This window comes from Ochlerotatus camptorhynchus, unplaced genomic scaffold (assembly GCF_037179485.1).
Source record: "Ochlerotatus camptorhynchus isolate MF236.1 unplaced genomic scaffold, CSIRO-AGI_Acam_v1.1 ptg000498l, whole genome shotgun sequence".
NCBI lineage: Eukaryota > Metazoa > Arthropoda > Insecta > Diptera > Culicidae > Ochlerotatus > Ochlerotatus camptorhynchus.
In genome coordinates, this window is record NW_027040983.1 from 33376 (window position 1) to 55713 (window position 22338).

At 42.4% G+C, this 22338-nt stretch overlaps 1 protein-coding gene across 1 annotated transcript in view; it reads left to right on the forward strand.

Annotated features, from left to right (window-relative positions):
* Positions 1–1495: 1495 nt before the first annotated feature.
* Positions 1496–22338, forward strand: part of LOC135712643 (uncharacterized) — a gene marked incomplete at its 5' end in the record, with an annotated part of 166424 nt that continues 145581 nt past the window's right edge. The window contains one exon of the mRNA XM_065235597.1: positions 1496–2063. Coding sequence (XP_065091669.1) covers positions 1496–2063 — 568 coding nt within the window. The remainder of the gene's footprint in view (positions 2064–22338) is intronic.

The following is a 22338-nucleotide window of genomic DNA, read 5'->3' on the forward strand; positions in this document are numbered from 1 at the left end:
TTTCCATCAGCGCAGGAGTGCTGCTACATGCAGACTTCAGCCACAGTCGTAAACTTCGAACGGAGAAGCTGAAACAAATTGCATTCTAGCTGGCTCCTGTTCCACCAGAGGGCAGAAACGCTGCACACAGACACGCCCTACTCGGATGTATCACATCTCTTGGATTCTCTACCGTGGCAAGCCAGTTGCTTTTGACCAGGGGCGTATTCGGTTTGAGCTGCATAAACCTCCAGATTAGAAAATTCCCTAAATTTAGGCAATCACACGCATCGATGCTCGGACACAGATGGCGCCTCTACGTTTTGAATCTCAATCCAAGCCATCTTAAAGAAATGCGACACACTTGAGCCCCTACAAATCCCACGTCACTGGTCAAACTAGCCTTCAAACCTAGCAGCACCTCATCCTCCCCAACGTTTCTCAAGCAACACGTCTTTTCATTATTTACCTGTGTATTGCAATTACAACTTTTCCCATTTTGTTGGCTTCCTAGCTTCCTCGGGCAACGGGCAGGGAAACTACAGCAAAACCAAGCATTCTTCATTCTGGGTGCTGGGAAGCTCTCGGAAAGGTATGGGCTGCAATGGAAGGAGCTTGTTCCTTGGGGGCGGGGAGGAGTGACAACACAAAATCGAACAACAGCTGACGCGGAGGGAGGTGGTCCCCTTGGAGGCGTCAAGGGGGAAGCTTGTTTCCTGTTTGAGCCGTCCTGGTTCTGTGGTGGGTAACGACTAGGGAGTGGAGACCAAGGTGAAGGGAAACTTTGAAGATTGGGTGCAGGACGTTGAAAAGCTTGAACAGGATTCTGGATCGAGAAAGACACAGAGAGAGAGAGAGAGAGAGCTGATGCGGTTGGGATTGTTGGGGCTCGTGATGTGAGAATGGTAATAATTGTAACAATTTAATATAAGTTGGGTGATAAACGGTTTTCACCCAACTTATATTAAATTGTTACAATTATCGTAGTAAAGTAATAATTATTACAGCTTATTTCGAGACAGTCAGCATTGTACTTTATAAGTTGTTTCATACACGACTTTAGGCATTGAACTCTGCTTTTAGCTTTCACAAACATTGGTAATCAAATATTGGATTATGGCTTCGTAAAGCTAACGCCATTTTGCCTCGGCAACTTAGTTTCATGATTTAATAATGAAAATTTACTTTCTGAAGACCCACATGTTATCGTCGAAAAGATCTCAAAAGTTAGTTCAGGAGACTTTAAAGGCAGCCTAGCGAACAATGTTAAAGTTCATAATAAAGAAATCCATAAGCCATCCCGATATTTTCCAGAAGTTAAACGAAATAGAAAATGCAGTTTTAGGTTATCTGAAGAGTTCTCTATTTTTTTTTTTCAAGATACGATTTCTTCTAGCAAATCACAAGGACGGTATTTTTTGTAATGTAGCTTTAGCTGTAAGTTTATTTTAAGGTTAGTTTTAGAGTGAAGTTCATTAGATTTAGTTTTACTCACAAAAATCGGTGTGTGAAACAGATCAAGTTGGGACCAGGGCTGCCAATGCTGGTCAACTCAGTATTCGGTTGGATCGTCACGGGGAAGGTTTCGGAAGCTCCGAGTAAGGCAGTAAGCTGTTGCTTAGCGGCAGCTCCGGATAACTTGGAAGTACAGTTGCAGAAGTTTTGGGAGATCGAGAGTAATGAAGAACGAGCGGCTTGGTCAAAGGAGGAACAGGACAGCGAAGATCATTTCTTGAGAACATTCAGCCGTACGGAGGAAGGTCGGTACGTCGTACGTCTACCTAAGCACGTGAATTTCGAGCAGATGTTGGGCGACTCTCGCGCAATGGCGCTAACGCGATTCAAGAGATTGGAAAAGCAACTGGAGAGGAATCTGGAGATGCGGTTGCAGTACAATGCATTCATGCAAGAATATTTGGATCTTGGGCATATGAGAGAAGTCAGTGAAGATGCAATTCAGAAGGAGGCAGCGGCAACAAGTGCGAAAAAGGTGTACTTCTTGTCACACCATGCAGTGCTTAAGGAATCAAGCACCACTACAAAAGTACGCGTCGTCTTCGATGGTTCGGCCAGCACGGACAGAGGTTATTCCTTGAATGATGCGCTACTGAAAGGCCCTATAATTCAAGACGAACTCCTCAGCATTCTTTTACGTTCCCGGAAGTATGAAGTAGCAATTGTTGGCGACGTAGAGAAGATGTACCGACAAGTATGGCTACACGTTGAAGATACCTTGTTGCAACGCATATTCTACCGATTTTCTCCAGATGAACCTATTAAAGTTTTGGAGTTATCAACGATAACTTATGGATTGACACCTTCGTCATTCTTAGCGATTCGTGCTCTACATCAACTTGCGGCAGATGAAGGAGAGGAATACCCGGAAGCTGTCAATGCTGAAGTGAAGGATTTTTATGCGGACGATTACATCGGTGGAGCATCCAGCGTAGACGAGGCCATCCAGCTTCACAAGGACTTTGATACACTAATGAAGAAGGGTGGATTTCCTTTACACAAATGGTGTTCCAATCAGCCGGAAGTTCTGACTGGCATCCCGGCCGATCAACTTGGGACAAATTTATCTATTTCATTCGAAATAAGTCCAGAGGAACAGGTGAAAACCTTGGGAATCACCTGGGAGCCTGGAACGGACAAATTACGATTCTACTATGGCATCACAGCAAGCAAGCAAGCAAGCGTGGACGAGAAGACGCATCCTGTCGTCTATAGCCAAACTATTTGATCCGCTGGGACTGATATCACCGGTGATTGTTGTGGCAAAAATGCTGATGCAAGAGCTCGCTCTGCTCAACTCAGGATGGGATACGCCTGTTCCGGTCGACATCGAAAGGAAATGGAAAGCATTCCACTCACAGTTGGGCAAAATATCGGAACTACGAATCAGTCGATTTGCTTTCGTTTCCAATTGGGTGGATATTCAGTTTCACTGCTTCGCTGACGCTTCTACTCTTGCCTACGGTGCGTGTTTATACGTACGGACGACGGATGAAGCAGGAAACGTTCGAATTGAGCTGCTTTCTTCAAAATCACGCGTCGCTCCACTCAAAAGATTGACCTTACCAAGACTTGAACTTTGTGTCGCCAAGGAAGCTGCACTACTACACTCGAAGGTGGTTAAGGCTCTCTCCTTGGAAAATGTACGTTCGGTTTTCTGGTCGGACAGTACGATTGTGTTACATTGGCTACGAACTCCTCCTAACACATTACATACGTTCGTGGCTAACAGAGTGTCGACGATTCAAACCTCCACTTACACACATTCTTGGCGGTATATAGCGGGAAAGGAGAACCCTGCTGACTTGGTTTCTCGCGGAATGGCTATTGATGATTTTCTACATAGCCAGCTATGGAAACAAGGACCCCCATGGTTGAGTAGTAACGAAGATGCGTGGCCCAATTCTTTAGAAGACTACAGCATCCCCGAAGAACTGTTGGAAACTCGCAAGGCTGTTCACAAGGTCACAGTCACGGAACCACCCAACGAGCTGTTCAGCTTGCGTTCTTCATTGCCTCCTCTACTTCGAATCGTCGCTTACTGTCGTCGTTTTGCCTACAACTGTCGCAACTCAACTGATAGAAAAAGCTCGACCACTCTCGCACCTGATGAAATACAATCAGCGAAGATGACGCTGACCCGTATCGCACAGGCTGAACAATTCCCAGACGAACTCAAAGCTCTACAACAATAGAAACGAGTCGACTGCAAGTCTAGCCTCAAGAGACTATTCCCCTTTCTCGACAATAGCGGAGTCATCAGAGTTGGGGGACGGCTACGTTTCTCAAATGAAGGTTATACGGTCAAGCATCCTGCTGTTTTGCCAAGTCATCACCCATTAACGAATCTCGTTATAAACTTCTTCCACTACCAGAATTTCCATAGCGGTCCACAATTTACATTGTCCGAAATACGTCAAGAGTTTTGGCCCATACATGGTAAGCGTATTGTCAACACCGTGCTTCGGCAATGCGTTCGCTGTTTCCGCACCAATCCAACGCCTATCCAGCAGCCCATGGGACAGCTACCTGCCGGTCGCGTACGCCCGGGACGACCGTATCAGATAACTGGCGTTGATTATTGTGGGCCGTTCTATCTTAAGCCGACCCGCCGAAATGCAGCTCCCCCGAAAGTGTATATTGCAGTCTTTGTTTGCTTTTCGACAAAAGCAATGCACCTCGAGCTGGCTAGCGACTTATCTACCGCTAGTTTTCTCTCAGTATTGCGAAGGTTCATCGGCTACCGTGGAAGACCTGTTGAAATACATTCGGACAATGAAAAAAACTTCTCAGGGGCCTGTAACGAACTAAAAGCGCTGTACGATCTGCTGAATAACCAGATTAGCTCTACCGTCATCAGTAAGGAACTTTTTCAGCAAGGAATTGAATGGAAGTTTATTCCACCACGCGCTCCTAACTTTGGAGGATTATGGGAGGCCGCGGTACGCTCCGTGAAAACTGCGCTGAAGAAGGAGATCGGCCTCCAACAGTTAAGCTACGACAACTTCGCCACGCTTCTAGTTCAAATCACCGCCACACTGAATTCACGACCTTTATTTCCTCTATCTGACGACCCCACCGAATTTGAAGCGCTAACCCCGGCGCATAACGGCGCCGGTGGTGTAGTGGTAAGCGTGATTACCTCTCACCCCAGCAGGCCTGGGTTCAATCCCAGTCGGCGCCGCCGGGATGTTCTGAGGCATAACATCTCTGATCACGCCTTCCTTCGGATGGGAAGTAAAGCCGTTGGTCCCCGGTTCATGAGTTGATGGGTCGATAGGTAGGGTCCAGGTGTGGGAGCTGCCTTCCTGGCACGTCGGTAGCATTGGTGCTCAGCACGGAAAACAAGATCGACGGAAAAAACAAACCAAAGGAAAAAAAAAACCCCGGCGCATTTTTTGATAGGCTCAGCTATGACAGCCCTTCCTGACCCCAATGTAATGTCAATTCCCACAAACCGCCTTGACCACTACCAGCAAATCCAGCAAATGTTTCAGTGCTACTGGCAGCGATGGAGCAAGCAGTACCTCACGCAGCTACAGGTGACAACGAAGAACCTGCCGATCAACCCCATCCAAATCGGAGGAATCGTCGTGCTACGAGAGGATAACCTGCCACCACTTTGTTGGCCACTGGCGAGGATCATCAGCTTACACCCAGGCTCAGACGGAATCGTGCGAGTAGTGACGGTGAAGACGGCGACTGGTGTGTATAAGCGGGCAGTCAATCGCATCTGTCCACTACCCAATGATGATGTAGATCGACGAACTACGAGGTCTTCAGGGCTGCCAGCAATCTAGAGCTCTTAGAAATAAGCATTTGATGAACGATTGAATTGAAAAATGAATTTTGAAGCTAGTTCAAGGAGCCCCCAAGGGACCGGCCCGGTAATGAAGCATGTTAGTTTGAATTTATACGACACTGGAATAGAACAACACATACATGCGTTCCACGATTAAAAATTAAAGCTAGAATAAGTTAATTAAGCATAACTGTTATACACAAAAACACCTCTGACAATTTGAACATCCCAACACCTACACTATTACACTGATAACATTGATAACTACAGATAACACATATAGAAAAGAAGTACATAGACCACATGCAAGTATAGGAAACGAAACAAACCATGCAATACAAAACAACAGATAATAAACAACAGGCCAGTTAGTAGCCAACAGATCGTCAGGCAATAAAGTGAATCTCGCCGTTTTTCGATCAAATAAACGCGTACCATAGTGAATCTTTGATAGCGCTGAAATAAATTGTGAACCTTTTTATTTTCACCAATAAAGTGATTCGGTTTTTTTTTTTGTGCATTGCAAAAAGTGTTTTTGTGCAGTGAAGGAAGGACTACCAAGTTACTCGGTGGCTTGTGTAATCGTGCGCATTTGGAAAGGAAGAAAAGGAAAATTTTGAGACTTGAAACAGAAGTTTCTACTACTGGTGCTATTTTCCGAGACACTGTGTTTCTCCAACCCACGAACACGGAGTGGTCAACAGTGTGCATGAGTAGCTTTAAGGACAATTCATTTGTACTAGACAATACTTTTCACTTTTTCCTGCATTAGTAAGGTAAGTTTGGTTAGGTTCAAACAATTTAGATTAACTACTTACAATTTGCATGAATTTGTATAAAACTTTAGGTAGGAACAACTAATTTCAAGAATAGGTTTAGCGGTATGATTATTAGCTGTAAGGAATAATTTTATGTAATTTTAAGCAAATTTAATCCAATTTTCATTAACTTTTCTCCTTCTGATAGCACGTTTACTTGATTGAATTCAATATAATGATCTACAATAAACGAGACAATGTAGATCTTCACGCTCTATCTCCCTCCTCTCTTTCGGTTCTGTCACTGTGGCAGTTTCGTTGACAGTTCGCCCGAGCCACTACTGTACCGTCACAAGCAGTGTTCCCAGTGCCAACATTCTCTCCCCCGTAACACTGGTCCAGTTTTATTCGTCTCATCAACCTCTAGGACCGCCAATCTAGCCACCGACCTACGCACTATCCCCCTCGCAGTTTGTACCATAGCTTGCCGTATTCTTCCGTCCACCCCCTTGATTGCTTGGACCATACGACCTCTTATCCACTCATTTCTTCTCCGAACGCCAACTATCAAGACCAGTTCCTCTTCAGCTATCGGCATCACCTCGCCGCACCACTTCGGACGTTTAGTCAAAGTTGGGAGATACTCCCGGGACCATCTTCTCCAGAACACGTCGAGCTGTTGCTGTATCTGGCCCCTAGAGTTTCGTATAGCGTCCGCTGGAGTTGTTGCCGCAACTGCCGGTTTTTTTTTTTTGTTAATTACTTTATTTGTACAGGCTCATTCGAATAAACTTTACAGAGCCAAGTTATCATTTTCTTTATACATTATAAATGTCTTAAATCTAAAATTAAAGGATTGTAACCGATTACTCGCGGTCTTCTCGAGGTTAGTGGATGACAATTGTTTGGATCGGGAGAGGGAAAAGGAGATTTGGAATATGATTTATGATTCAAAAATTTCACTATTTCTAAAACAAATACTTAATCCTATCGACGTTATATCAACTCTGTAATTATACAATTATTACAGAAACAAATCTACAAAAAAAAAAAAAATACACACACACATACAAAACACAAACTAAACACAAGGTTAATCAAACTTACAATCTATGGTTAATATTCTTCAAGAAAACATATATGAGTTGCATAAACTCCAGATCGCGTCTAGCCAAAATATCCCGAACTGGAACATTAGGTTGTCTACCTCGAGCCCGAAGGGAATCGTACAACTCGGATCTGACTCCACGGTGCTCAGCACATGACCAAATAATGTGATCTGCGTCCTGGTAACCTTGTCCACATTCACAGAGATTACTGTCCCCCAGCCCAACACGGAACAAGTGAGCGCTTAGTGAATAGTGATTGGACATGAGGCGAGACATCACACGAATGAAGTCTCGACCCACCTCCAAACCTTTGAACCAAGGACACTTCGACACCTTAGGGATAATTGAATACAACCATCGTCCCAAACTCCCTTCACTCCATTTATTTTGCCAGCTGGCGAGTGACTGTTGACGATAAATGAAGAAAAATTCGTCGTAGGCGATTTGTCGATCGTAAATATCGCCTTCCATAGCGCCCACCTTTGCAAGCGAGTCCGCCTTCTCATTGCCCGCAATCGAGCAATGAGATGGGACCCATGCAAAGGTGATGACAAAAGATCTTAAAGATAAAGCACTTAGAAGCTCTCGTATTTTCATGAGAAAATACGAGGAGTGCTTTACCGGCCTTATGGAGCGAATAGCCTCGACAGAACTGAGACTATCCGTAAAAATAAAATAATGATCTGGTGCAAGTGAGGCGATCGTTTCTATCGTATAATGTATTGCCGCCAGTTCAGCAACATATACGGAACAAGGAGCATGAAGCATTCGAGAGGCGCTATGAAATTCGTTATAAATACCAAAACCAGCGGACGCCTCTATTAGTGATCCATCTGTGAAGAACGATCTTGCGGAATCAACTTGGCCAAACTTTGCAGCGAAAATTGACGGAGCAATCATGGAACGATGATGCTCTGGGATTCCGCGAATCTCTTGCGTCATTGATAAATCAAAATGAACAGAACTGTCGAAGTCGGAGAAGCAAACACGATAGGGATTATGCTGCGAAGGGCTGACATCCTGTGTTATGTACACGTAGTACAATGACATAAAACGAGTTTGAGGGTTTAGCTCAAGAAGCTTCTCAAAGTTTGCAATCACCAGTGGGTTCATAATTTCACAACGGGTGAGGAGCCTGAGGGATAATTCCGAAAACCGATCAGAGAGTGGCAACATGCCCGCTAACACTTCGAGACTCATCGTATGAGTCGAGTGCATGCATCCTAACGCGATACGAAGACAGCGATACTGGATCCGTTCCAGTTTGATGATGTGAGTTTTAGCCGCCGACTGGAAACAAAAACTACCGTATTCTAAAACCGATAAAATCGTTGTCCGGTACAACGTTAGAAGATCTTGCGGATGGGCTCCCCACCACGTTCCGGTAATTGTTCGGAGAAAATTGATCCTTTGTTGGCATTTTCGTCTCAGATACTCAATGTGGGATCTCCAGGTGCATTTTGAATCGAACCAGACCCCAAGATATTTGAAGGACATAGAATGAGTGATCGGTTTACCCAAAAGTTGAAGCTTTGGTTGTGCTGGGCTATGCTTCCTAGAAAAAACGACCAACTCAGTTTTCTCCGTGGAGAATTCGATACCTAGCTGGATAGCCCAAGTAGACAAATTGTCTAAGGTATCCTGTAAGGGTCCTTGCAGGTCGGCCTCTCTGGGTCCTGTCATAGACACTACGCCATCATCTGCAAGTTGTCTCAACGTGCAGTTGTCCCTTAGACAATTGTCAATTTCTCTGACGTAGAAATTATACAGAAGGGGGCTTAAACATGAGCCCTGGGGGAGACCCATGTAGCTAAATCGTGAAGCTGTAGAGTTTCCATGAGAAAAGCTCATATGTTTCTCTGACAGCAAATTGTACAAAAAAATATTAATTAATGGAGAAAGGCCACAAGCGTGGAGTTTGTCTGAAAGGACTTCAACCGATACTGAATCAAAAGCCCCCTTAATATCCAAGAAGACAGAAGCCATTTGCTCTTTTTTAGCAAAAGCCAACTGAATTTCAGTGGAAAGCAACGCGAGACAGTCGTTCGTTCCCTTGCCCCTACGGAAATCAAATTGAGTATCTGAGAGTAGGTGGTTCAACTCAACCCATTTGTCCAGGCGAAAAAGGATAATTTTCTCCAACAATTTTCGAATACACGATAACATCGCAATAGGACGATACGAGTTGTGATCTGACGCGGGTTTTCCAGGCTTTTTAATGGCTATAACTCTCACCCGCCTCCAATCATCCGGAACAATATTAAGCTCCAGGAACTGACCAAACAAGTTCAACATGCGCCTCTTAGCGACGTCTGGGAGGTTCTTCAACAAGTTGAACTTGATTCTATCAGCCCCCGGAGCCGAATTGCCACACGAAAGGAGCGCGAGTGAGAGTTCCAGCATTGAAAAAGGCTGACTGATCTCGTCTCCCGAATTCGTCGTTTCGCGAGGAATCATCTGTGCCGGCACAGAATCAGGACATACTTTTCGCGTGAACTTGAGAATCCAACTATCCGAGTACTCCTCACTCTCGTTGTGTGAAGACCGGTTACGCATCCTTCGCGCCGCATTCCAAAGCGTATTCATCGACGTTTCGCGCGATAATCCGTCCACGAATTGCCGCCAGTATCCGCGTTTCTTGGCTTTGATGAGGCTCTTGAGTTCGCGTTCAAGAGCCAAGTACGCTTCGAAATGTACGGGTGTTCCACGTTTCCGGAAAAGCTTAAACGCGTCGGACTTTTTACGATAAACCTCAGTGCATTGCTGGTCCCACCAAGGGGAAGGAGGTTTCCTACGGAAAGACGTCCCTGGAACCGGCCGAGTTTGAGCTTGAAGCGCGCTGTCCAAGATCAGATTGGAGAGGAAGTTATATTCCTCCAACGGTGGAAGCCCTTCTACCGACGTTAGGGCATCTTCTATCACATTCTTGAACTTTGTCCAATCGATATTACGGGTAAGATCGTACGCGACGTTAACGGGTTCCGACGAATTGAACCCACTGGCAACTGAAACTTTGATCGGCAAGTGATCACTACCGTGGGGATCTTGGATCACATTCCACGTGCAATCCAACGATAATGAGTTAGAGCAAAGTGTGAGGTCTAATCTACTTCCATTCGAGGATGGGCCAGCCAAACGTGTTACTTCTCCATTGTTAAGAATTGTCATATTAAAGCTGTCGCAGAGGTCATATATCAAAGTAGAACGGTTGTCATCATACAGTTCCCCCCAGCCTGTACCGTGGGAATTAAAATCTCCCATAATCAACCGTGGAGCAGGAAGTACCGAACAGATATCTGAAAGATGTTTTCGATTAACAACGGCTCTAGGAGGAATATAAACAGAAGCAATACAAAGGCTCTTACCTTTAATAATAGCCTGACATCCGACAACTTCAATACCTGTAAATTGTGGAAGATTCACTCTATAGAAGGAATGGCACTTTTTGATCCCCAAAAGTACCCCTCCTCCACGCGAATCCTCACGATCCAGTCGAATAATGTTAAAATCATAAAAAGGAAGATCAATATCTGAAGAGAGCCAAGTTTCACAAAGAGCAAATACATCACAATCATTATTGTGAACTAAAAACTTAAAAGAGTCTAATTTAGGAATAAGACTTCGACAATTCCACTGTAGAACAGTGATCAAATCCCCGACCTCGTTTGGAAAATTATCCATCGAAGGAAATGATTGCTGCAATGAGGGGCCACTTCAATGTCAATGCTTCAAGAGGGTCTTCACAGTAGGAAGCATTGCCAGAACAATGCTTTTGAGAGGATCAGAAATATTCAGGTACTTGAGAATATCGTCCACAATTTTATCAAATGAGAACAACCCAGATGAAGAAGGGGCTTCTGTTCTTAAAAATGGGCCATCAGGGGTTTTTGATGTCCCCGGGAGAGATGGAAAGTTCTGGTTATAGTCAGTTCTGCGGAAACCAGGAGGAGTTAAAACTTCCTTTTTTCCATCTTTCCTTGATTTGGGCAAGCTGATTTGGGGTTCCTTATCTGCAACTTTCCGCGAACGGATGCGTTTTCGTTTCCGTGCAGAACCTTCCGGAAAACTGAAAGAAACTCCCTCCTCAGCCAAGTCAGAGTCAGACTCGTCATCAGACAAAACAGCAAAGGGATTTTTGTCGTTGGTTGATGGTGTGGCTGTTTTTAGCATTGCTGCAAAAGACTGCCTGGAACGCTCCTTAAGAGAGCGTTCTAGTTTCTCCCCGCGTTGTTTGTACGCCGGGCACGATGAGAGACCATGAGGAGTTCCCTTACAGTACACGCATTTTGGTGCAGTGACTGTGCAGGCGCCATCCTCGTGCTTCTCCCCGCATTTGGAACAGCGTGCCTTGCTGCCACAGTGAGAGGCCGTATGTCCCAACTGTTTGCAGTTTTGGCAGTTCATGACCCGAGGAACAAACAAACGCACAGGTAGCCGAAGTTTTCCCAACTCGATGTAGTGAGGAAGGGCTGAACCAGAAAAGGTCACTCGAAACGAGTCTGTGGGGGTAAAGCTCTTTTTACCCTCGCTGAAAGATACTGAGTTCAGCTTCTGGACTTCCAGTATCTCAACCGTGGGAAGCAAGGGGTTCTTGAAACGGCCAACCGCTTGCTTCGCCAAGATCTCGGGGGTCAGACTCGCTTCGGTGACCACACCTTCGATCTCCACATTACGAGCTGGGATGTACACTCTATACTCGAGTGTAAAGAGCTGGGAGGCAGCAATCTCGTTAGCTTGTTTCAGGTTAGAGACGACAACGCGAAGTTTATTGTACCTCACCTTCGAGATTTCGGTCGCGGCCGAGAACCGCTTCGTCAGATCGTTAGTAATTTGCATTACATTCAAAGGTTTCTTTTTGGGCTGAAAGTAAACAACCCATGGGCCAGTCGAGTCTTCTGGGTAGGCTCGCGATCGGGGGCTTATCTGTCCCTGTCCATTACCAGACTGAGATGACGAAGCAGGGATGGCATCATCTGATTTCTGGGATGACAGACGTTTTCGACCCTTCTTGCTATCGCGTGGCAAAGTGGTGTCATCTTCCGACAAAACGTCCATTTCGTCTTCCGACAAAATGTCCATTTTGCCGTACTAGTGGGAGCGAAAAACGCTCTACCACTGCAACGATAATCAAAATTACTCGGACACAATACACGAGAAAAAAAAATACAAACACAGAAACACAAACTTAAAATTTAACTGATGGGAGAGAGAAAGAAACAAGAACAAAAACTTATCTGATAATCCTATACTACTACCACCGAGCGTTTACACAGCAGCAGCGGAGCGACGCGCAGCTTTGATGATCTTCGATCCGCGTGTGCGGGCGGTCTTCGTTGGTGTGTGCTTGTATGAAGCTCGGCACTCAGCTGAACACACGAGATGGATGAGCGGTTTGAATGTGGAGGCAGATGCTGACACTCGATGACGATGATCCGTGTGCACAGGTATGCGTGACCACGCACCGATGGTGCGCAAAATGGTTGGCGAATTGGCAATCGCAAAAACAATTTTCCTTCCGATGATGCCGAAAACACACTTTCTTCTCAGAAAAAAACTCACTTTTTGATAAATTTATCGGGAATTATGCCAGGAATCACTAAGCGAGAAAAAACTGATTATTTACGTCAGATAATAGCGAGAAAACTTCCAAATTAACGGAGCGCGAAACAAGTCGACCGTTCTTCTTGCTAGGACGCAGTGGTAACCGGAACTGCCGGTTGCCGCACACCACTTTAGTTGCCCAGAAGAAAATGATTTGACGTAAGGGATTCGTATTCCTCCGATGTAAGCGGTAGATACGTGAGTGGAGGACTGTTCACGACCGCTTCAGCTTCCACCATGAAATAGACTGAGTAGAAACTAACTCCGTCGGTGAGTGAGCTCAAATATGAGCTAGATTCAATGGCCGTTTTCAAACAAAATTTCTTGAGCTTGATAGCCTTACAGATACCAACAAGGCCTTCAGGCTACTGGCCCTTGGAAAAAGTTGAAGATTTGACTCTGTTTTCACCCAAAAAATTCATGGTTTGAAACCGTACATTCCCGGTCCCAAATCCAGGATAAACACACATAGACACACACCGGTGTCTCAAATCCGTCAAAATCCGGCTTGCAAAAGCGCAAAAGCGGAACGAAATTTTCATCAATCATCGACTTTATTTCAAGACAGCTCCTTCGTTCCACTCCGGAAGACGTCTGCCATCTTCCAGATACAGCGAGAGAGAGAGAGAGAGAGAGAAACGGTTTGAGTAACAGAATGCAGCCACTTCTGCTCTGCATTGCCTCGAAATACGATAAGACGTGCCATTAATTTCCTTGCTCTGCGAAAACGGAAGCTGCCCGAGCTGTGTGTCCCATAAATTCACTATCTTAAGCGGATGAGTCTCCTATTTATTTATTTTTTCTCTCCCTTATACCGAATCCTGCCAGCAAAATGTCTCGGGAAGAAGCTGCCCGATGGATGGAGCTGGATCGGTGCGAAGCAGCAGATAAATTCGATTTTCGTACATACAAACAGGGTGTGGCCGAAAGGGCTGGAGGAAAACTGTACGTGTATTTTAACTTGAATGACTCGAACCGAAATTGAATTGAGCTGAAATAGACCGACACACGGGAGCTGAGGCTGCCTGTGCAGCAGCATGCAATCCGAGAGCTCGGACCGGCTTAGCATACCTGCAGGCGTTAAAAGTCGGTTGACTACTTGCAGACTCAGCCGGTGTTCGTTGATTGAAAATAAATTCGAGAAAACTCAACCCAGTTGGAGCATGATGGAACGAAATCCCATTAGCATTTAGGACAAGCTGCTGCTGCTGCTGCTGCTGCCTGCGATGGATGCATGTGATGTGGTGTGACATTTTTGGTTGTGACATAAATTGTCATTCTCAGAGCTTCTCGTTTGGATGTAGGAATGACTATGACGCATCTGTTTTGTCTTTCCATTGCTCTTCCACATATGGATGAGCCACTCACCGCCAGAATGCGTAGTCACGGTTCTCTGTTTGCTTGAATTATGCAGCTCATCTTGGATGAGTGGAACCGAATTCCAAATTCCGAGCATTAGATAAGTGTGTTTGGATCTCAATCAAAGCTTTCCACAGAGTGAGGATCCACGTTTGTCCCCAAAAAAAAACATCGCTCTGGGACCAAGCACAATCAGGTCGAACACATGTCCACCAATCGAAACCCGCAACCGTCCTCATCCATCACTATAAACGTTCGCGTCAACCCACTTTGGATGAATGGATTCGTCCCAACCAGCAACGTTCGATCAGTGGACCAAAACACGTTTTTTGCCATCGGGTATTGATTCCTTATCCCATCTAACCGTCAGTCCCACAGGGGTTACGAAAGCGGTGATGATGACCATGGAACGAACATTCAGCGAACGGCTCTTCACGGGGATGCAAATATCGTAGTCGTCGTCGCCGGTGCTGTCGGGAGATGATTGTTCGCGGGAAATTTTATTTTTCAATTATTCACTTCAACCGACCGGAGAGAGGTCGATCGGTTTGAATGGTTTTGCTCTTGAAGTGAGCCTGTGATGTTTGGAAGGGGTTAAATGAAATGGACATTTCAACTATGTTTGTGGAGCAATCAACAAACGAGGGACAAGCACCGTTCATTAATGGAGTTGGAGTTGTTTGCTCTGATGTACAAATAGTAGGATGCAAGCATGGTTTTCAAGGGGAAATTATTCTTATGCTCACAATACGTTCAAAAAAATTAAACTTCTCTGAAGTTCTTTGGGCTTCCTTAAATATCGCGGAACACCTTAAATGTTCTTTGATCCACGCTGAAGTTCCCTCAATTTTTATGTTTTCAAAAATGCCATGAAGTTATCGAAACTTCCGTTAAATTGTTCCAGCATTTTCCTGATGTTTATTGAATTCGACCGAGGATTCTGCAAAATTTCTTAAAACTTTCAAAACTTTGCAAAAGTTTTCAGAAATTTCCCGAGTAACTCAGAACTTCTTTGAAAGTCTTGTAATTCCATTGATGTTAATTGAACAGCGGTTCTCTGATCTTCTCGGATATTTCCTGAACATCTCGTAAATTCTGCTGAAGTGCTGCTCTGAAGCGCTGAAGTAAACGGAAATAACCAAAAAATCTTTAAACTGGATTTCTTTCAAATTTCTGGAGCTTCTTGAAGATTATAGATATTTTTCTATACCTTATTAAGTTGTTTTTCCTTTTAATTCTTAAACTATTGTATCACTTTTACTTTCACTAATTCACTTTCACTATATATTTTCACTATCACTTTAAAAAAAAACTATAACAGATACGTATTTCGTTTACAATTTGAAAACTTCTTCAGTGTCTAGTCATAGACTTAAAGATATTGAAGAAGTTTGTAAGTAGTAAACGAAATTCGTATCTATTATAGTTTTTTTAAGTGATAGCAAGTAAATAATGAAAGTGAATTAGTAAAAGTGAAAGTGATACAATAGTAGTAGAATTAAAAGGAAAAATAATGCAATTATTCTACTACAATTCTCAACAATCAATTGAGAAATTTTCCTGAAATTATTAACTGACCAGTTTTCCAAAAAGTCTGGACTTTCATAAAATTCTCGGAGTATTACTAAAGTTATTGGAACTTCCCTTAAAATCTCTAAACTTCCCTGAAAATCTCTAAACCTTGCTTTCCTGAGCTTCATGGAACTTCTTTAAAGTCTTAACCATTTTCCTCAAGTTTTCTGGGCAGCTTTGAAGTTTTCTTGACTTCTGGAAGCTCTCAGAAATGTTTAAAGTTGCTTGAAGCTTCTTACAAGAGCTCGAAACTGTTCCAGATGTTCTGAGAACTTTCCTTATGTTCCCCGCAGCTAATTAGAGAAACTTCCCAGAAATTCTCGGAAATTCTTTTCATTTTCCGGAACTTCATTAAAGTTCTTTAAATTTTCGTGAAGTTATTAGGACTGCCCTAAACTTCTCTAATCTTCAAGGCAGTTCCTGGAACTTTAGCAAAGTTCTCGCTCAGATATTGCCCAGAAGAATCCTCAAATTTTCTGACATTCACGGAACTGTGCCGAACTTCTCAGAATTACCCAGAAGTTCACGTAACTGCCGAAACATTTGTAAGCTTACCTTTGGATGATTTGAAAACTTCTGTAAAGTTCCTGCAATTTTTGAAAACTCAATGAAACTGCCTTGAAGGTCTCTCATCTTCACAGAAGGTCTGGATTTTTTTAGTGGAACACACCCTTTAAGGTCATTTAACTTCCCTGAAGCACTCCAGATGATCTTGAAAATCTTGCAACCACCCTGAAGTTTTCGGATCTTCTTTGACGTTCTCGGAACTTTTATTAAACTCTAAAAACTTTTTTGGTACTCTCAAAAAAATTTCCCGAATTAAATAGAACTACCAGTAAGTACCAGAACTGCCTTTTCACGTAACTTTCCTTAAGGTATCTAAGCTTCGTTGAAGTTTTTCAAACTTATGTATCTTTTTCTAGAATGAAATCCAAGATGGTGGCTTCCGGTTGCAGAAAAACTGGAAATGACTGTCACATACCCATCAATATGGGTATTTTCGGAATCGGGGTAACGTTTAGAGACCATAAATCGATGTCGGAAGCCACCATCTTGAAATTCAAGATGGCGGCTTCCAGTTGCAGAAAAACTAGGAAAGACTGTCACATACCCTTCAATATGGGTATTTACGGAATGGGGGTGACGTCTAGAGACTGGAAATCGATGTCTGACGGCATCTTGAAATTCAAGATGGTGGCTTCAAGTTCCAGATAAACTGGGAAATACAGTCAAATATCCCTCAATATGGGTATTTTCGGTATTAGGTGCCGTCTAGAGACCGTAAATCGATGTCCGACTCCATCTTGAAATCCAAGATGGCAGCTCCCGGTTATGGAAAAAACTATGATTTACTGTCAAATACCCTTCACTGTGGGAATTTTCAGAATCAAGATGACGTCTTAATCTTTCGGTATGTGGTTGTTGCGTACAATTCAGATAATATTTCCAAAAATTCTTGATTTAAATTATCGATTAATGTACCCCATTCTAGTCGAAATTCTAGTACTACACTATGTTTGTTATGATTCGCTATGAAAGTTTGGCAGATAAAATGAGGGGTTCGTGGATTTTCCTATGTTTCGAGGGGTGCATCGATTAGCTTGGGACCGAAGAGAGTACCAGAGCTGAGCCAAAAAGATGAGCACGTTTCTTCGGGACCTTCTAGTCTTAGAGTTACCTCTATGCTACTATTAGCGTATTCGGTCCACAACACTCAACTTTACCGTTTTTTTTTACGTATGATAGAGAAAGTTAGTAACTAGAGCAACATGTGAAAAGGGCCTATGTGCCAAATGTAAGAAATGACTTCAAACGTCGATTTCTCGTGAATACAAACTCATTAAGGCAAACCAAATCCACGAACCCCTCATTTTATCTGTCAAACTTTCATAGCGAATCAAAACAAACATAGTGTAGTACTAGAATTTCCACTAAAATGGGGTACGTTAATCATTTTTCTTGGGACCAATAGGCTAGTAAAGTAGTGAGCCAATTTAAAATCGTTAGTTTTCACCGGTTCATAGTAGTGCATGATGTTTTCCGCCATGGTGAGTAATTTATAGTCTAATTTGTCACAGTACTGAGTAAAATCATAGAGGTAACTCTAAGACTAGAAGGTTCCGAAATAACGTGCTCAACTTTTTGGCTCAGCTCTGGTACTCTCTTCGGTCCCAAGCTAATTGATTTACCCCTCGAAACATAGGGAAAACCAATAACCCCTCATTTTATCTGTCAAACTTTCATAGCGAATCAAAACAAACATTTCGTAGTACTAGAATTTCGACTAGAATAGGATACGTTAATCGTTTGCTTGGGATCAATAGGCTAGTCAAGTTGTGAGCCAATTTAAAATCGTTAGTTTCGTATTGATTGTTGGTAAAATTTTGCTCAATTTTGAGTTGTTTTCGATAGCCTTGTTGATATTGAGGTTGACAGCTAAGCGATCCAATTTACAGTACTACCTATCTAACATTTTCAGCTTTATAAGTCACCTTTCCCAGCATTGTGCTGTAAAGTAGCTGAAAATAAGCTGCAGATACAGCTACAAGCAGAAGCTAGCAAATTAGTTTTCGAGAGCGTTTACTCATCTTCTTCACAACCATTATTCAATTTGTCAGTTGTACCAACAATCAATACGAAACTAACGATTTTAAATTGGCTCACCACTTTAGTAGCCTATTGGTCCCAAGCAAACGATTAATGTACCCTATTCTAGTTGAAATTGTATTACTACACTATTTTTGTTTTGATTCGCTATGAAAGTTTGACAGATAACATCAGGGGTGTGTGGATTCATGCAGAACATGCAGGGGTGAGTGAAATAGCTTGGGACTGCTTGGGACCGTTGTTCTGGTACTGAGTGAGCCAAAAATAATAATGATTTTCTTCGGGACCCAGTGGTCTTAGAGTTACCTCTATGGTTGTACTGAATAACAACAACCAATAAACGCTCATGTCACTTCTATGCTCATATTAATCAACTTTCAACTTGTCACTGCAAAACAAAGCTAATAAAGTGAATATATGTAGATTTTACTCATTAGATGGCTTCTACACAACCAACCACATTTGCTGAATAACATAAACATCAAAAGGCTTTTTCAACAACTAAACAACCTGTACTCAGCTAATCAACTGTGTTAGCGCTTTTTTGCAAGCATTTTAAAGTCTTCTAGGTTTATTTTTAGACCTGTGCAGTTTTACAGTTTTTACTCCGCTCCTTTACAAAGTTGAACTAACTAGTGGAGAAAAGTGATTTATGTGCACTACTATAAAGCCTCTACTCAGCGATCTTGTTGTAGAAAGTCATGTAGATGTGTTTATGTCAGTGTTGGCGTAGCGAAGTTGGTAGTGTCAAAGTTTGCCAATGCGGTTTTCTCGAGTTCGATTCCAGGTTCCGGTGCAGGGTAATAATTTGGTGGTGTGTGTGCTTATAACTAATTACGAGTAATTTGATTCGCAGTAAAATAAATTCAATAAATCCTCCCATCATATAAAAAGCAAACAATACTTAACCCGGCTTCAAGATCAAGCTGTGCAGTAATTATTGGATAATCGGGAAATGGTTGAATAAGCACCTTTCAAGTTCACACACAACTACACAGCAGAATAACAGCTGTATAGAAGCGTTAATGGATATGCAATAAGAGCTTGTCCCAATCGTCCTAACAGCCATAAGTAGCTGACTAAGTTCGCCAGATTTGCTTGTATAGATGTTGAGTAAAGGTTGCCTCATATCGTATAGCATTTTAATACAACTTGAGGCTGTATAAATGAAATAAGCAAAGCGTTTACATTGTGAAAATTGTTAGTTGGGTAGTCACCTTTCGTATCACTAGTGGCGCTAGTGTCGGGGAAAATCGTGTCTAAGGAATAATAGAAGAGTGGAACGTTTTGTTAATTTATAATATTTGACATCTGATATGATCCAAAGTGTAATATGGCAACAGATGGTTCTTATTCAGTGGTAGTGAAATCGAATTTTCGGGGCAAACAAAGCATTCCGACTAGACATTGAAACATATAGATATGAATATTTTTTACTATTACACATTTTCTGTTCATGACTTTTTAGTACACAGTCAACTTTCGCACGTTGGGCTAAACCCATAGCCATCTTAGTTAAGGACTTTCGTATGTTGGGCTGAGCTGTCAAGCTGAAAATTAGTTGAGGGATACACTGATTGTTAATTATCATCCAAAGCATTTATCAATTTTCCAAATTTTTCATCCATGAGTCCCTCGAAATGGAATCAGCACTGTCAGAAACGACGTTTGACTTCGATTTAGGTGGGCTACAGTATAGTCACTATATTCATAGTCTGGCGGAGAAAATCTCGGGAACCGAATGAGCTGTCAAATAGCGGAACCAATTGAGCAAATCACGACCAACAATAGAAAAGAGCACATCAGCTATTGCGAACAAAACTTCCAGAACCCGTTTTCTCGTGACTTAAAGGACGCCTACGTTAACTAACATCATCTTTGGGCTGGGGAAAGTTTCCCTATTCGATGATGCCAGTAGTTTGCGTTCGATTGGCGAGGAACGAATAATCAACGTTTTGTTTATAAAACTTGATATTACCTTTTCAATTGTTGGTCTACAATATATTGAATTGGTTCCGCTTTTTGATAGATCGAAATTCTATCCCCCAGACTGTAAATAGACTTCGTTGACGTTTGTGAAATGCATAAGTATTAGTGCAGTATTTGGGTAAATTATAAGTATTAGTGCAAGAAAACCTTTGAATTTACCCAAAGCCCAGCACTAATACTTGTGCAATTCACAAACGTCAGAGAAGGCTATATAGCGACTGTAGGCTACAGCACTCGGTATTTTTCCTTCTATGCACTACTAGCACCTCTTCAGGAAAATAATTTCACTCACTAGAGTCGACGTCCTATTGTTGATGAACAACTGTCACTCTGCGCAAATGTTTTACTCGCCTTTTTGATAGCACTGCTATTTATTTCTTGCCAATGGGCTAAACCAAGAACGGTATACCCGGCTTGTTTTCATAGAATTGAGCCATGGTACAGATCTCGTGAACCAAAATCAAAATTCTAGCACACCGGTTGTCGGGTTTCAAGCTGCGGTTCTGTAAATCAACTCGAAACCCGGCGGTCGGTTTTGAATTAGAACACCGGGTACACGATAACTCAACTGAACCACGGTACACGCTTACATATTTAAACACAATCGAGCATTTTTCAAACCCGAACCAGCAACCAGTGTCCCAAGTAGCGACAAAGATCATTTCTAGACTAACTTTTGATAAGAGCGTAACTACAAAATGTAACAAACCATTTTTGCCACATATAGAGAGAATAAACACGAAAAATTAGCTGAAAATATCACTTCAAATCATCAAAAACGTTTCTTCTTACATGGCGTATTTCCAACTTTTAACTCTATGATGCATCTGGTTGTTACGCCTTGCACCAGAACTACGAATTATATTGTTTTAATATGTCAAACGTACTGATTCTGTAGTATCTAGTCACGCCCGATTCATTTGAAATGCATCCGATTGATATTTCACGTGTAAACAACGAACAAAAAGAAGACCAAAAAATCTTCGGGCGTAATTCCACTCCAGCGTTGCCAGATATACCGATTTATTGGTATTTATACCGATTTCCGAACTAGCTACCGATATACAGATAAGGTTCCTCAGAATACCGATTTTTGAGGTGTTATACCGATTAATACCGATGTTTTTTATAATCAAAATGATTATTACCTGCCTGCGCTCAGAATTTCGGAGAAAATTATTGTGTGAGACTTGTATCGTTTTGAAAATCTAAATTTTTTTAAGTCTTTAAAATTCTAAAAAAAAATCATCTTTAAAAATGTCTTATGGATACTTTTTCGATTAATGTTTCAATTTCCCCACCGTTTTTGGCGACCCATAAATCGATAAACAGTCTGACTCAGATGGCTCTTCCTGGTAATTTCGGGGGAATCAGGAAATACTTTTTAAAAATTATTTAACATCTTGGATTTTCTTCCAACTTTCCCCTGGAATTTTCTTTTGACGATTCCTCTCGGAAACTTATTTCGACTTCCATTGGAAGCTTCTTCAGCCTTTGCTCGAATGATTCTTCCCGGAACTTCAGGGATGCTTCTAGATTTTGATTGCGGATCCACATTAGCTGCAGGAACTTTTAAAAAGTTCTGAAACTTCAGAAAACACCGGAGGCGACCCAGCCTCTGGCTGAAAGCCTCCATAATAAAGAAAACTAACTAACTTCGGAAAAGTTCAGACTGTTAAGTAAGTTTCGATAAATTAAAGAATGTTTCGATAACTTCTATTAAAATTCTAAAACCCGGTCCAGCAAACTCCAGTGAACTTAAGGAAACATCATAAATATTTTGGATACTTCACAAGTCCAAAGAACGTCTGGAAAATTTAATGGTTTTCGAGACAGTTCCATTAGTTTCAGGAGAATTTAGAGCACTTTAGGAAGCTTCGAGAACATAAGGATAATCAGATCAGATCAATAAATTTCAAGGAAATCGCTGAAATTTTAAAGGAGTTACGAGAATCTCAGGCAATTTCCGAAAACTTCAGCAATGTTCCGAGGGCAAATTTAAGAAACGTAAGGGAGTTACATGAACATTAGCACATTGTTAGAACAT